The sequence below is a fragment of the Aulonocara stuartgranti genome (assembly GCF_965226115.1).
Source record: "Aulonocara stuartgranti genome assembly, chromosome: 22".
NCBI classification, from domain to species: domain Eukaryota; kingdom Metazoa; phylum Chordata; class Actinopteri; order Cichliformes; family Cichlidae; genus Aulonocara; species Aulonocara stuartgranti.
The window spans coordinates 18,701,541-18,717,663 of NC_138957.1; the positions used below are offsets into that span (position 1 = coordinate 18,701,541).

A 16,123-nucleotide genomic window follows, 5' to 3' on the forward strand; every position below is an offset into this window, starting at 1 on the left:
AAGGATGGAAAGCACTCAATTTATTAAACCCTCCTGGGTGAGACAAATGAGTCTGCACACACACACACAAGCACACACGCAGAGACAACAAGAGCCACATTTCATGTAGAAAGTGTAGTTTTATTATTTCAAACTTCTCCTTAACACCCGTGAAGGTTTTCACCTCATACCTGTCTCCCTCCTTCCCTTTTCCTTTCTCCAGTTACATCTACAAAAACTACTCATTACTGTGTATGGTACATTTTCCTCCTCAGTCGCCATGCTCTGGAAATCAGCGAATGAGCTGCAGGAGTGGACGTAGCTCGTGAGATGACGATGGTGGGGAATATTAGCTGCAGATGGGCTTAAAAGAAGGCAGCGTGAGGATGTAAGCAAAACGAGAGGACGAGGGAAACGGGTACTAAGAAAACAAGTCTGGACGTGTAACCCTCTCCTCCCACCGAGTCCCACCCACCTGCCCCCACCCCTTTTTGTTTGTTTTTTCTTTCCCTAAATGGAACCAACAATAACAATCATTGGCTGGTTATTTACATGCACAGTGTCCCCCCCGTTACCACCCCATAGACACACTAATGCCTGATCCCAAAGCCATCTGCTGATCAACAGTGTTACATGTTACAATATGTTGAATAGATTTTCCTGACAATCACTTTTACTTGATTTCAGAAGCAAGCCAAACCTATAATTTAAAAAAGACAAGGCTGGTGATATTCCATGGTAAAACAAAAACAGCAACGAAATCAGCCTTTTGATAAATATTTTCCATGTTGTGAAAGCCCTCTTGTACAAAACTATTGAAAACCCCATCAGTCAGCCACGCCGTTGCACCAAATTGCACCCCTTTGTCACAACAAAGCTGGGCACTGTAGTTTATTTTAAACACGCACCTCTCCCTCACTGTAAATACTACCTGGACATAAAAATAGTTTCCACAAACGTGCTCTTTATTGCTAAAGAAACTACAGCGTGCAGCTGTTGTAGGAAAGTACAGTAAAACAAATCAGTGCTGGGCGCTACAGGGAAGCTACTGAAAGATGGATGTTTTTTGGTCTTTTCATGTTTTGCCTTGTATTTACCGTAATAATAAACAAGTGAAATATCACCTGCCTTATCTTTTAAGGAATTCACGCCTTTCTATGCGTCCTGGGACCTCAGCAGTGGCTTCGGCTGGAAGGTGAAAGCAGGGAAGGAGGAAGGGGGAGATGGCTTTGGGAGCGGGAATCGTAATCGACTGCTCTACACATCACCACGTTCTAAAAACAACAACAGGTACGAGCCGTGCCTCTTTTTTTATTAGGTGACCCCCCCCCCCCCCCCCCCCCAACCCACCCACCCACATCGACGAGCCCAACCCCACCCACCCCCCAAACAAAACAAAACAAAACAAAACAAAACAAAGCAAGAACAAAAACAAAAAGAAATCACAGGGGCACCAAGTGGTAAGAGTCCAGGGTGCAACTGCAAAGCACCAGCTAGTCCTGTGGAATTACACAATCACACACACACACACACACAGCAGTGGGAGTGTTGAGAGCTGGCAGTTTAGTGAACTGTCCCCTCGGTGAGGCCAGCTCTTGTTCTATGAATCTCTTCTCCCCTCGCCTTCCTCCCGCGTCGCCTTCCTCTCGTCACGCCGCCCGGCATGCTGGTTCTTCCCTGAGCTCTGTACATTCTTTTCAGGGCCATATTTCACTTTCTCAGACACACACACACACAGTCACACACACTCACACACCTCTCCGTCTGGGTGGGGTTAAGTCCATTTCTCAGGTAAACTGTGACAGAGTGAGTCCATCCACAGTGACACCATCAGGGTTTGGCCTGAAGGGGGTGCTACCAACAGTTAACCAGCCCTGCAGGGGTGCAGAGAGGATGACATAAGTTAAAATTACAATATGCTGCACTTTGACATAACTGCATGAAAAAAGGCACTTCACTGATTTTACTCATGAAGTTGAATTTCGTGTCATTAAACTGCTCTGCCAAAAAACCAGTCCTGTAATTTTCAAAGGCAGGTTTTCATGCTTTAACGCAAAAACTGTTATGGTTATGAAATGTCTAACATTTTTTGAGATTGATACAAATGTATGGAGTTAAATTAGCCTCAAAAGGATTACAAACTAATACTTACAAGGATAAAAAAATACTGATCATTCCTGCACAAATGTTTACGTTCAAGGACACAAATCTGATCATTTTTACTTTCAAAAAGCTGCTACTTTCAGCTGCTCCCTTATTCACAAGGGGTCGCCACAGTGAGCCGCTCTGCATGTTTGATTTGGCAGATTTTTTATTTTTTTTTGCACCAGATTAACACATTCACTTGGCAAGCGAAAGGTCACTGGTTCGATTCCAGGTGGAGACACAAATCCCCTTTGGGTTTGTATCAGGAAGGTCATCCGGTGTAAAACTCTACCAGCCTAGGCGAGTAGCCCAAAGAAGCCCTTCTTGACACAACCCCAAAGGAACAGTATCCTCCCGGATCAAACCGGGGATCTTTCCCTCATTAGGCGACAATGAAAACCTTCTTTTAGCTCACTTAAGAGCTTTGCCTGATACGGAGAGATCTCGTGATGTGTGCACTTGTTTATTTGGAGCATTTTTCACATTTGCAGCTTTGAACGGTTTCTCAAGCTGCGTTCAAGTGCTAGTGAAAAATTGGACACTGGAGGCCTGTAACTGAAGAAGGATTTTGTCTCATCCAGGTAGCTTGAGGGTTAAACCTGGGTTTTCAGTACCATGAAGATGTGTCTCTTTTTAGCGGCGCTCCAGAGCAGGTTAAGTTCTAGATTAGAGATCAGAGGGTATGAAATCACCACCTACTGACCAATCAGTTCTCCAGCAAATTATATCATCATTCCCAGAAGGTCCCATGGACCTCTGTGCGTGGACGGCATGAGGATCGAAAGTTTTTTTAATAGTGTCTAAAGTCTTTGCATTTCCCTGATAATTAGCAATAAATATAGATTCTTATATTATATTTTAAATATAGATTTTAATCACCATTTAATATCTCTGGAGTAGGTGACACTCGCAGGGATCATTTTCTGTGAAAGAAAACTCATATGATCCCATATGATTGCAGAGAGATACCCTGGGTATACTGAACTTGCTTCATAGTCCAGGGCCCTGGCCTTCCCTTGGATTCTAAGAAAAACTAAAAAAGTTTTTAAAGCTACAGGTCTGGATATATATGCATTTGTAAAGGAGTTTTATATTTGTTCAAATTGCTTTGTATTTGTGTGTGGATTGGAGCATGCATTTTGTGAGTACCCAAAAGTACTCACAAAAACGTTGTACACATTTTCATCATCCCTTTGAGACTAACTTAACTCCATACAAATTAAGGACTAAAAACAGATCCTCACTCAGCTTGACTGCACTACATTTATCCAACACCATTACACAATAGCAGTGCTACAATGCTGGAATAGCGCTTGAAAGATTAACAAAGAAAGCAACAAAAACAAAGATATTAAAATAGGAGACATTTGGAGAAGATGGCTGTAACTCACGTGTAAAGAGGCTGCAGCTGCAGATGAGAGGACTTCTGAGGAGGCTGGTAGCCATAAGAATCGAACCCACCAATGAAATCAACTTCATGAGGGGAGAAAGAACAAGAATGACATCATTCCACTTTCCCTTAAACTGTGTGTGTGTGTGTGTGTGTGGGGAGGGTTATATACCAGGTGTTGTATTTCAAGATAACTCTCTCACAGCATCAGATTGTATCATCTTATGCGTTTGGCATGCTTTTATAGACTGCAAACTGTGACATCAGAATGAGCAGAGATACAATACCAATACATCAACCTCCCTACTGCCTTTGTGTCACTGATACATAGTTCTAATCTTTCTCAGTTGATTAAAGGAACAGAGTCATGTGGTGTCGAGTGAAGTAGGATTGATTAGCTGCATCAGTGGGGCTATAAAAAAAACAAAACAAACATCAAGTTCTGGATCTGTTTTCTCTACAGCTAGAACTGAACAGCTCCATCATTTTAAAGTAAGAATGTTGTAATGCTTTCTTTTTACAATGAAGCACAAACGTGGTTTAAAAAAAGGCATTTAGTTATTTATTGATGTGTACACACTTATAGAGCTTTCAATAACATGAGGTGTAAGACAGATTAATTACCTGCCACATGCTAGGGAAAACGTGTATTCCCAGACTGGTTGCCGACTGATTACTGGAGGTTGCTGGCTGTCATTAAGTAAAAAAACCTTGTGGTTGCTTTGGTCACTAGCAGATTGCAGCAGTTTCCTGTAATTTGCCTGGAAGATGCCTACTTTTCAGTTTGCGTAATGCTTTATTCAACTTTAACTACACTCGAAGAGTAAATGGCGAGTATTTGCAGGCAAATTGCTTCAGCTAACTCTAGCAACCAACCAGTGACAGAATGCACACTTTTACATGTTTTCCCCACGTGACTGGTAGTTTCTAGATGAATTGTGTGACATTAGTGTATAACAGATATATTAACTCATTCACTGCCAGCCATTGGCAGTGAATGAGTTAAACCCATTGACTCATTCACTGCCATTGACGGCTATAGACGTCAATGGCAGTGAATGAGTTAATATGTGGTGAGTATATCAGCTGATTTAAAACAAGCAATGTGTCACCATTATATTAGGTAAAGAAACACATTTGTCTTGAATATATCACTCGAATCTTTTTTTCAAAAGGCAAAAACAAACAAAAAACAATAAAAATGCACGACACTGCAGTTCCTTGAGTGGCCACTTGAGGCTCACTTCAAAAGTCAGTGTGTCCCCACAGACTCCATAGATTGAAAACGTGACGTCATTCCGGGGTAAAACCGCAAAGGATTCTGGGAACGCGTGGCAAGCGGTACTAGCGCACGCAGGCTTTCACATGAAAACAGTCACACAGCGATAAAAAGAAACACAAAAAATGGCAAGAAGCTGTTGTATTATTAACTGCAATAGCCGGTCGCATGACAGCCACTGGAAGCCGACGGGTAAAGAGATTGTTTTTTTATCGGATTACGTCGTGGAAGAGAAATTGTTCACGCCGTGTTTCCGATGAAACAGCTGATGGATGGCCTGGATTGCAGCCATTCGAAGACCAAATATAAAGTATAAATCTTATATTGATTTGAATTGAATTCATTGCGCTATGCTGCTTTGTTCACTGTGGCTTTGCGGGCTAATGTTTGTTGTGTTTTGTAGGAAAACCAGCCTACAAAATGCTGGAATGCGATCCAGACTGTGCACCCTCTTATCAGCCTGGGTCATACCGAGTTTAAAGCTGCTACCACAGTGAGATTTGATCGGTTAAGAGAGAGAGAGTGATATCAAAACAGCCACGCAACGTCCTGCATATATGTGCCCAAGTGTTGTATTGAAGCAATCAAGTGATGAATAACTGTTTTCCAGTATGTTGTTTTGCAATGTTTTTTTTTTGCATTGTTGATTTGTTTTTTAACGACGCAGCTAATAAAGCATAATGGGAAACAATTATGCCTCTTTCTTGTAAAATTCTATAATAGAATGAAACAATAATGCCAGTTATAAATAAAGACAATAAATTGAATGAATTACGAAACACTCATTTTTTGTCTATTAGATCTGAAAATGTTGTGTAACACTACAACCTGAAACGACAAATAGATTGCGTTTGCCTGTAAAGGAGATAAAGGAAAAGAATTTAACAACAGCTGTGAAATGGAATAGTCCAAATCACCAAAGTAAACTGGACCTGGGCTTGTTGCAGGGATCTGAAGATAATAAACATCTTGTGAGTGTATGCACTCACACTTAGGACCATATAATAATAAATATGTCCGTGATGAAAGTTGGGCAGCACGCTAACGTCCTTACTCCACTCTGTATGCTCGTAGGGGTCTGACACTTTCACTCCTTTGATTTTCTCCTCGTCCTTTTTTTTTTTTGCCTTTTTGTCATGTCTGTCTTTGTACGGACGTTTTATACATAACTGTTTTTGGGGCAAATAAAATGCAAGTAGGGATTAAAACCGCAGAATTAATGATTACCGGTGCTGGAAATACTAGCGCTTGATGCAGTGTTTTGATTTTGTTGCCACAGGTACCCACAAAGCAATGCGCGAAAGTCACGTGGTCTGTCAATCTCTATATTAAAAAGCCGAATTTTTGCAGAAAAAAAACCAAATCTATTACAAAATCTGATTTAGTCTCTATATTATAAAAACAAAAAAACAACATGGCGATGGATCTAAAGCTAAAATTTAGACCGGCTGATGTCAAACACTCGCTATATCCATCTTTTATATACAGTCTATAGTCCATCTATTTTATGAGTGTGAGTGGTGCCTTGTTTTAAAATAATACATAGCTGAGAAACTTGATTTTGGTTTTATGGATTTTAAACAAATCGTGTAGATGTTGCGTGTTACTGTTAGAACATCACTGACACTATGCTATGACAGGCATATAATTGCAATACAGCATGCTATTAAGACGTTAGAGACACAGCACTCGCCCACTTCCTCTTACAGGAAATCAAACTTATAACATTGATATGGGACTTCATTTCTTCCACTGAGTGAGCGTAAAACACTCACAAGAGGCACATCACGGGAACAATCAGTCAGACACGCAGATGGCACACTCACGCCGACAGACAAGCACTAGCCAGCTGACAGACGGACACTCTCATGGTGGGAATGCATCCTAATACTCCCCACAGATGGAGGGCTCAGATCACCCAGAGGGAATCCTCTGCAGTGATATCGCTAAGCATGACTCACACAGGAGAAACCAATGAGACGACAGCACTCGCACTCAGAGTCATGGATCTCTCACATAAGAGCCCTCGAAAATAGTACGATAAGCACACCTAATCAACTGAACAAGGTGCTGGAAGAGCTTTTAGTGAGAAGAGAAAGATACTCACAGCTGTCCTCGTCATCCTGGAAGACTTTGCTTACGTAGCAGGCGTAAACAAAGCCAAAGAGCTGTTGGAGAGGACATGATCAGAAATAAATACAAGGGTTGTTCTGTTAGCTGAGTCACTGCTGACTTGTCCAATATTTCTCGGAAAATGTTTTAGCATGATATTGAGGGTCAGCAAAGTGATACAAAACCAAAAAATGAATGTACAAGAACGTGTGTGTGTGTAAGTGTGAGTGTGTGTTTGATACGTACAGCCAAGAGGATCTGAATGGCTGAGCTCAACACCTCGATGTACTGGTAGTCGAGCAGACACCCGGACACAGTGATGACATGGTGGTCATCGGGGGCCATGCGGGAGTCTAATACTGGTGTTACCAGGCAACCAGGACCGTGCTCCATCCACCACGAACGATGGAGGGATGTGTTGAACGTCATGAGAAAGTCTCTATCCTAAACACACACGCATACAGTAGACACAGAGCTAATTGTCATTCTCTTACTGTATCTTAAAGCTTCTTTTAATTGTTATTAATACAGTGATGCTTTTCTTCTGTCTTCTGCCATGTCTACACTGTTATGTTAAACATAACCAGTTATTAATGAGGTCAGTCTACGTAGAAGTAATACAGATCAAACTTGAGATTCTTTGCTTGGTTTTGCAAAAAGGGAAGACAATCAGAAAAAAAGTTGTCTTAAAAGTAGAGGAGCAAGTGAATGAACACAGTGGCTGAACTGAGATGAATACGGATTATTTTAAACTTTAAATCACTCAAGGCTAATTTACTAGGATCGAAAAAGAAAAATACGGATGTAAAAAGACCTGCCTTAATCGTTAAGTCTAAAAAATACTTCTGAAAAAAGCGACATAGAGCCAGAGAACTGCTAATATTTGGTAGCTGATGCAAAGTAAAATGATCTATAAAAATGTACTTAAATATAACAACAAAACCATACAAGTCAGAACAGGGGTCGCACACAAAACACAACTTACCTGAGAGAGGTTTCCAACCTCCAGGTAGAAACAAATAATGAAGGAGTTCCATCCCACCCAGACGACCAGCCATACTGCATACTGCCAAACAGAGACACAGGGATCGGTGTTTGGGGACCGTAAGTTACACACACAGTTAGTGCAGGAACTGGGACTCCGGTGCAAGATGATGGATATACACTACTCACAAAGATGAGGTATCTGAAGCGAAACTGCACAGTGCCAAACATGCCCAGGATGACGGCCATAATGTGCAGGAAGTTGGCCAGAATGGGAGCCCACTGGTAGCCCAGGAAATCAAACACCTGCCTCTGAAGGGCTGCCACCTGGGAAGGGGTGGGTCACACACACAGACACACACACGTATATATGCATATTAGGAAAGAAACAAGCACACATGCAAATATAAAGGACAGAAAAACACAACACACACACACAAGTAGTGAAGGCTACACACACACATACAGTGACAGGGAGACACATACACAGGCCTGCCGCAGTTGTTTCCATGGTAACTGCCTGGAGCACCAGCCAGTCCAGTGACTGTAAAAAAAAAAAGAGGAGCACCCCCAAAAAGCTCCACCAAACTAATGAGAATCTATGGGCCAAAACCCTGTGCCGCACAACAACTCATCAGCCGGGCAAACAATAGCCTCAATAACTGCTCCTCACACTGCTGCTGTCCACGCCTGCATCACACTCACTGCGGGGAGATGTTACAGTCACTCTTATAACACAGTCATCACCCTTGAGAGTGTCAGTCCTGAGCTATTTCAGAGGAAAACAAACATCCAACTTTCACTCTACAGTAGAGACCAGGTGGTGAGAAGAGCATTTTTGTTCTTTACATTCAGATGATTTTTTTTTCTATATGGAGCTATCAAGCCTCTCTTTATAAACATAGACGACCCTGACACTAAAGACCCCCCTACCCTGTACCCTTCTGCTTTATACACACACCCTAGCCTGTAATGTGGCATGGCACCCCAGCAGCTGCAGCTCAAAGCTTTTTCCTTGTGTGACTGCATGAAGAGGCCAGACAAACATGTCTGATTACAATGTGTGGGTCTGTAGCACGCTCCTCTAATTATATCTTCATGGTGAGTGAGTAGAAACACACACACACACACACACACTTACCAGCTGCAGTGAACATATCACCAGCAGCGTGCATCTCCCGTCGCACTTCCCCATTTTGGAGGGCTCAGGACGCGGCTTGGAGCCGCGGAGGCTCCGGGGAAAAGATGGGTCCCCGGTCAGATCCAGACTGCCTGGTCGCCTCAGCTCACAACATTCCCGGCTGAATAGACGTGCCCAAGGCCGCCGCCTCCTCCAGCAGCGCTGGTCCGGCTCTTCCACTCACAGTGGATGACCCATCTTGGCCTCTGCTTTTTTTGTTTTTTGTAAATAACAGTCGCGGGAGGGTTTCAGGAAGGAGAGAGGTGAGGAGGAGGTGAAGAGGGTCCAGTTCACGCCTGCTGCGGTCTGACCACCACAGAATCACCTCGGCCACACCTTCCGAAGAGGGGCTACACAAAGACACAAAGAGAGACGGAAAGCTGTCATAATCCGCTCCGGGCTACAGACAGAAATGAGCATCATATGATACCGGATCACACGGGGGTGGTGGCGGTGAGGAGGAGGAGACCGACCCCGCAGTGGTGGTACTACAGCTAACGTTTGGCTACATACACTACGGACACAAAGCAGCCCGTTGTGACTCACGGTTTTCTAGGAGCGGAAGAGTATCGCCCCCCTCCCCACCTCCTCCTCTCCCAACCTCCGTCGTCTGGATCGTCTTCTCCTCGAGCTGCTCGCGGGGGAAGAAGTCAAGTTAGCGGGCGGTTTTTCTTACCGATACCGGGCTCCTTTGCTCCGTCTCGCAGCGCCTTTTGTCAACAATCGGTGCCGGGGCAGGAGCAGCCGGGGGGAGAATGAGAGAGAGAGAGAGAGAGAGAAAGAGAGAGAGAGAGAGGGGGTGGAGGCTCTCAGTCACCGCGACCCCTCGAGGAGGAGCTGCATGGATTCTGCGGATCCGCGTGCGCGAGGGAGTCAGCGAGTGAGCGCGAGCGAGCAGCCCCGCGAGGCTTTTGAAAGGATCACAAAAGAAATGGGGGCCCGCGGTGGGTGAGGGGGTTCAGACTTGTGGAGGAGGAGGAATAAAATCGCCTCCTCCCTCCAGCACCACCATCCAGACCGAGGAGAGGGAGAGAGGGGAGGCTGGCCCCCGGAGGTGCTGCCCTTTTCCTCAGCTTGTGGTTATTCGGAGCGGAAATAAACACAATTAGCAGCCTTGTTTAATCTCAGCTACTTACCACGAGCAGCGCGACAGCACAATACAGTGAGCTGCACACAAGCTATATCAGAGAAGGAGGCAGATGATGAGGCGGCTATTGCAAAGGGCCACGCGGGAATCAATGAGCAAGACAAATGTTTTATTTGGACTTGTAATTCACCATGCTTTTGTGTCAAATCTTTGCAAATAAAGAATTCTGAGTTGTCCTGTTTTGATAAATTAAAGCACAGACTGAAGTAGATATGCAGTCAAATATAATTCTAAGTGCGGTACAAAAGTATTTGCCCCCCAGTCGTAACCACTTTTTAAGTGGTTCAGTTCAGTTCCACTAACCACACCCAGAGCTGATTACTGCCAGACCTGATGAATCAGGAACTCACTTAAACAGAACCTGTCGGACAAAGTGAAGTAGACTAAAAGATCTAAAAATAAAAAACCAAACAAAACAACAACAACAACAACAACACAACATGCCATAATCTAAAGGAACTCAAGAACAGCTGAGAAACAAACTGACATCTATCAGTCCTGAAAGGGTTATAAAGCCGTTTCTGAGACTTTCGGACTTCAGTGAACCACAGTAAGAGCCGTTATCCACAAATGGAGAGAACCTGGAACATTGCAGAATCTTCCCAGGAGTGGTCCACCTGCCAAAGTTACTCCAAGAGCGCATCAACGACTCATCCAGGAGGTTACAAAAGAACCCAGAATAAAATCTGAACTGCAGGCCTCAGCTGTGTCACTTAAGGTCAGAGTTTGTGATTCAACAAGACTGGGCAAAAATGGTATCCATGGGAGAGTAAGAAGAAAGCCGCTGCTAACCACAAAGAACATGACAGCTTGTCTCACAGCTGCCAAAAACATCGTGATGATCACCAGGACTTGTGGGAAAATATTCTGAAGACAAAAGTTGAACTTTTTGGAAAGTGTGAGTCCTGTTACATCTGGTGTAAAACTTACACAGCGGTCTGGTGCTTCAGGTTTTGGAGTGACTGAGTCAAAGTCTGGACTTAAATCAGATTGAAATGCTTTGGCATGATCTTAAACAGGCTTTTCATGTTCAAAAATCCTCCAGTGTGACTGAATTAAAGCAAATCTGCAAAGAAGAGTGGGCCAAAATTCCTCCACAGCAATGTGACAGACTCATTGCTAGTTATCACCAGTGTTGGTCAAGTTACTTGAAAAAAGTAATCAGTAACTAATTACTGATTACCTCCCCCAAAAAGTAATCCCGTTACTTTACTGATTACTTATTTTCAAAAGTAATTAATTACTTAGTTACTTAGTTACTTTTTAAAAACACGATTTACAACCTGAAGAGGTGATAAAGCATAGAGCTTTCAGCCCAGTTCTACTTTTTCTACATAATCCATCATACAAAATGTAATCAAATGGAAAAGTCTCTTTTTAACTTGTTTTATCAGTTTTAATCTTTTAACTTTATGCATCAAGCGAAAATTTAATTATATGCAACATTCTCTGACTTGAATAAATTAGTTTAACATTTAAACCTATTTTCTGCACATTCCAGCACATAAAATAAAATATTTTGTGTGTTTACACTCAGTCTTTCAAATAGATGCAAGTAAAACACAGCAGAAAATAAATAAAGTCAAAGACTCAGCGGTCCTGTTGCTCTATTTTCACCTGTAAAGCAGGAGTTGGGTAGGCGGAGGTTTACCCTGGTGCAGGTGTGCTGCGGTCAGTGGAAGGATATGGCAGTTCTGTGAGTTTCCCATTACATCGTAGCTACTCGGTGCTTGCTTGGAAGTTTAGGGTTTTTTTCGCTGTAAAAAGAAGTTTTCTTCCCACGCACAGCGGACACTAATGTTTTTGTCACTTTTTATGGAATCAAACTCAAAGTAAGGTCAGTACTTCCACACTTTAAACGCTGCACGCTCATACTCTCTCTGCACTCGATATGTGATCCATTGTTGATCTGCACACAGCTGTTGTCACTAACGGAGCACTGGCTTACGTCACTGTCGTGAGACATTCTCGCAAAAGATTCACGGTTTTAGTAACGCAGTAACGCAGCGTTCCTACGGGAAAGTAAAGGTAATCTAATTACCGTTTTTGCAATAGTAATCCCTTACTTTACTCGTTACTTGAAAAAAGTAATCGGATTACAGTAACGCGTTACAAATAACGCGTTACTGCCCATCTCTGGTTATCACACACGGTAGATTGCAGTTCTTACTGCCAAGGGTGGCACAACCAGTTATTAGGTTTAGGGAGCAATTAGTTTTTCACATAGAGCCTGGTAGATCTGGATAATTCTTTTTTCCATTAATAAATTAAATCATTTTTTTAAAACTGCATTTTTTTATTCAGTCAGGTTATGTTTGTCAAATGTTAAATTGGCTTGATGATCTAAAACACGTAAGCTAAAACCTAAGAAATCAGGAACGAAGCACATACTTCTGTTGGGCCTTAGGGCAGCCCCTCACTTCATCCGCTCTGTGAAATAAGCTTTTCAAGCCAATCTCTCTCTTTGAGACAACTTTCTTCTGATTGGCTGCCTCCTTCAAGCAGAAGGTTTTAGCAGCAGTTGGGTGGGGTTGCTGTGTCTGTGATGACCATATAAGGGTGTCATCTTTCGTTGATGTCATAGAGATCCAAGATTAGAAAAAAGTGCCTGACACAGAGTGTTTAGAGCAGCCTGAAGTTTGAGTTTTGCGTCACAGAGATTTTTTTCTTTTTATTTATTTTTTATTTTATTTTTTTACATAAGATGACATCACTATTTCAAAGTTTGGGCATGTTTAACTCACCCTTGTTACCAGAACCAGCTCTGGGCATAAGCTGGCAGAGCAGCTGCTCTGAGCCCCCCCCCCCCCACACACACACACACCAACAGGGGGTCCCCCAAGAGAACACGAAATGTAACAGTGTTAATTACATAAAACATAAATGAAACATTCATGCACACTGTAACCATTTGAAACCAATCATTTCAGAAACATCGGGAAGACTGAAGTTCATCGCAGGGATCAAGCAGGACTCATGATCTTCACCAACAGCTCCTCGGAGGGAAATCGTCTTCTCCGCCATAGGGCCGTCCCAGAAGATGAACAGAGGTCTAAAGGTCATGTGCTTTAGAAATAGGAAACAAAATCCAGCAAGGACCTGAGAGATGTATTTGGTCATTCAGCTCCACTGTTCACAAAAGCCTCAACAGAAATGGTATCAGTGGATGGGTGGCTGTCAAGAGGCCATCATGAAATACCATCTGGAAAGAGTCACACAGTGGGACACTATCAGTCATGGACTGGTCTCCCCAGAGCCCAGATCCTAACATCATTGAAGCAGTGTGGGATCTTCTTCACAGAGAACAGAACAAAAAGCAGCCAACATCCAAAGAAGGGCCTTGAATGTTCATCAAGCCCAGAGAACTATTCTTAAAGACTACTTAAAGAAAGAAAGCTGCCTATGAGAGTTCAGGCTGTGCTGAAGAATAAAGGTGGTCATGCTAAATATTGAGCACTCTATTTAGATTCTTTGGAGTACCCCGAGTGAGACCGAATTGAAGTCATGCACTACAGACAGTTAGAAAATTAAATTCTTTTAAATGAATTATGCTGAGGTATTAATAGCTAAAAATGCACTGTCTACAAGTAGTACTGGTCTTACTCGTCTGTGAAATAATGAGTTCATTTCAGGTCTTTGAAAAAACACACACACACAAATGCACACGCAGTTACACAATAGGGCTTTATAAAATATGTAAAGCACACTTTCTCTTAAGAATGGTAAAACCTTTATTAGGAAAACTGCAGCCAATAAGAAAATGCACAGGATAACATAAAAAACAAAGCTGTGTGGGGAGCTAGCAGCCAGTTTATGGTGTTTTCGAACTGCACGCATAATGAATCCCAAACAACTTGGAGTGGATTGTAAAACTGCACCATAAACCTCCAAACCACACATTTAACTTGTACCATTGTACCACTGCATAAGTGATTTGTGAACCCTTTACTGAGATTTCTGCTCTGACGTCTTGTAAAATTATAGACAGTCACAACGGGACCAAACTAATAGCACATTTTTCATGTCTTTATGAAGCCCTGAGATAGACTGGCAACCTGAATACGCTGTTAAGAAAATGGATGGATGTCTTTATTAAACACATTAAGTTACAAGCTGTAAGTCCAAGCTGGAAAGAGTAAGTCAGCATCTATACCTCAGTAATGATTTCTCCAAAAGATACTCCGAACAAGACAAGTTAACAAGATAGGATAACAGATATTAATCCCTTTAAATCCTTGTAAGATAAATGCATGCAAAGTCACAAAGTTAAATCGCAAGTTCCCTAAAAAACATTACAGAGACGAACAAAGCTGGAGACTACAAAACCAACATCCAAAGATGTTTCTGTTCATCAGTCCACAGTAAGAAAACTCTCTACAAACAGCTGAAATTCAGACCTGTTTCTATGCTAAAAGTGCAATCTTCACGTTTAGTTTGGGGTTAGTTTTAGTCTTGTTTTCATTACAATAATAGGCATGATATTTGTCAGGGGAATATTTATTTAAGAAGTTCAGAATTGATATTAAAATATGAAACAGAACACTCTGTAAAGACAGCGGAGTCAGATTGATGTAAACATGGTAAGTGCTAATAAACACATCCACAAAATCCTCTTCAGAGAGATCCTTTTGGTATCCATCAATAGGCTTTGTGCATAATTCTGGTTGGATATTTGACCAAATTTTTAGCAGAATTGGCAAAGTTCATTTAGTTGGTTGGTTTCATGGATTGGACCCAACTTTTAAGATTAATTCACAAATTTTCATGGATTAGTTTATGCATCCGAAAACCAGTTTTGATGTATTTGGGATCATTTTCCTGTTGGTACTTCCAAGTGTAAACTGTCTCCCTGTTGATTTGCGGTGAAGTTGAAGAATTTGCTGGGAGTCCTGTCACTGTGTCCAAAAAAGCTTAATTTTTGTCTCATATGACCCATCAACCTTGTCTCCAGATGGCATTTGGTTTGTCCGCTTTTTTCTTTGTAAGCATGTTATTAGTCCATGTGATGGCAGTTTCCAGTTCTTTGCAGGCTCGAGTTTTTGTGGTTCCTGGGTTATTCCTGAACATCATAACCAACTTCCTGTCACTGAGGGTGACAGTTTGGGTCTTGTCCAGACCTTCACAAAGTGGTAACACATCAGAATTACTTGTACTCACCGATTAACTTGGAACCTGCAGTTGTTTAGAAATGGCTCCAAGAGACCATTCCAACCTGTGTAACTCGACAATTCTCTTTCCTACATCTTCACTGACTTCCTTGGACTTTTCCGTTGTTCTGAATATTAGTCAGTCCAATGAGTGATGTCACACAAATCCTTTTTATAATGGCAAATAGAAACTACCAGTTGTAGTCAAGCACGATCACTAACAAGTTGATAGAATTTGGCCTTTCCACATTAAAAGACATTGCGTAACCTTTAGCAGAGCTTATTAGAAGATTTGGGTGAGTATGTGTGGAGGAGTATGCATACTTTTGGCTCTGTGTGGATTAAAGAAAATAGTAATGCTGTACTATTATTTCACCCTGGAAAAAAGAACAGTTTAAAATCCCAGAATTACCATATCATTTGTGCCCATGATGAGTGAATGTGAACTTCAGATCTGAACCTGAACGGCCCTCACTGAGAGCTGTGGCATGATTAGCAGAGGGTTGCTCAGTGCTAATAATAGAAATCTCCAGGAATTGCAACAGTTTTGTTAGAGGAATGTCAACATGTTCCCAGGTTACATAAGTTAAATAAGAAGGCATCTGATCAAGCTTACTGCTACTAAAGAAAGTTTTCCCAAGAGACGTTATTCACTAACTTTTCTAGATCCCGATTGCTCACTCCCTGTTTATTGTATAAGTTTAACCTGATTGTGTTTATAGTGGTAATTAAATGAAGATTCAATAATTTTTCTGGTTAA

At 42.1% G+C, this 16,123-nt stretch overlaps 1 protein-coding gene across 2 annotated transcripts; it reads right to left on the bottom strand.

Annotated features, from left to right (window-relative positions):
- Window positions 1-1,366: 1,366 nt before the first annotated feature.
- On the bottom strand, window positions 1,367-10,290 carry nkain1 (sodium/potassium transporting ATPase interacting 1; the record flags this gene model as incomplete). 2 transcript variants are annotated; one of them, XM_082521822.1, is made up of 8 exons in its annotated part: window positions 9,746-10,283; window positions 9,031-9,419; window positions 8,079-8,216; window positions 7,891-7,971; window positions 7,152-7,349; window positions 6,901-6,961; window positions 3,516-3,597; window positions 1,367-1,853 (listed from the first exon to the last, which is right to left on the bottom strand). In XM_082521822.1, exons 2-8 carry the CDS (start codon window positions 9,082-9,084, stop codon window positions 1,844-1,846), a joined length of 624 nt encoding a protein of 207 aa, XP_082377948.1. In that variant the 5' UTR covers window positions 9,085-9,419; window positions 9,746-10,283. The 2 variants fall into 2 exon arrangements, with proteins under 2 accessions (XP_082377948.1, XP_082377949.1); XM_082521823.1 differs by lacking the exon at window positions 1,367-1,853 and having other exon boundaries at window positions 3,512-3,597; window positions 9,746-10,290.
- Window positions 10,291-16,123: the final 5,833 nt, after the last annotated feature.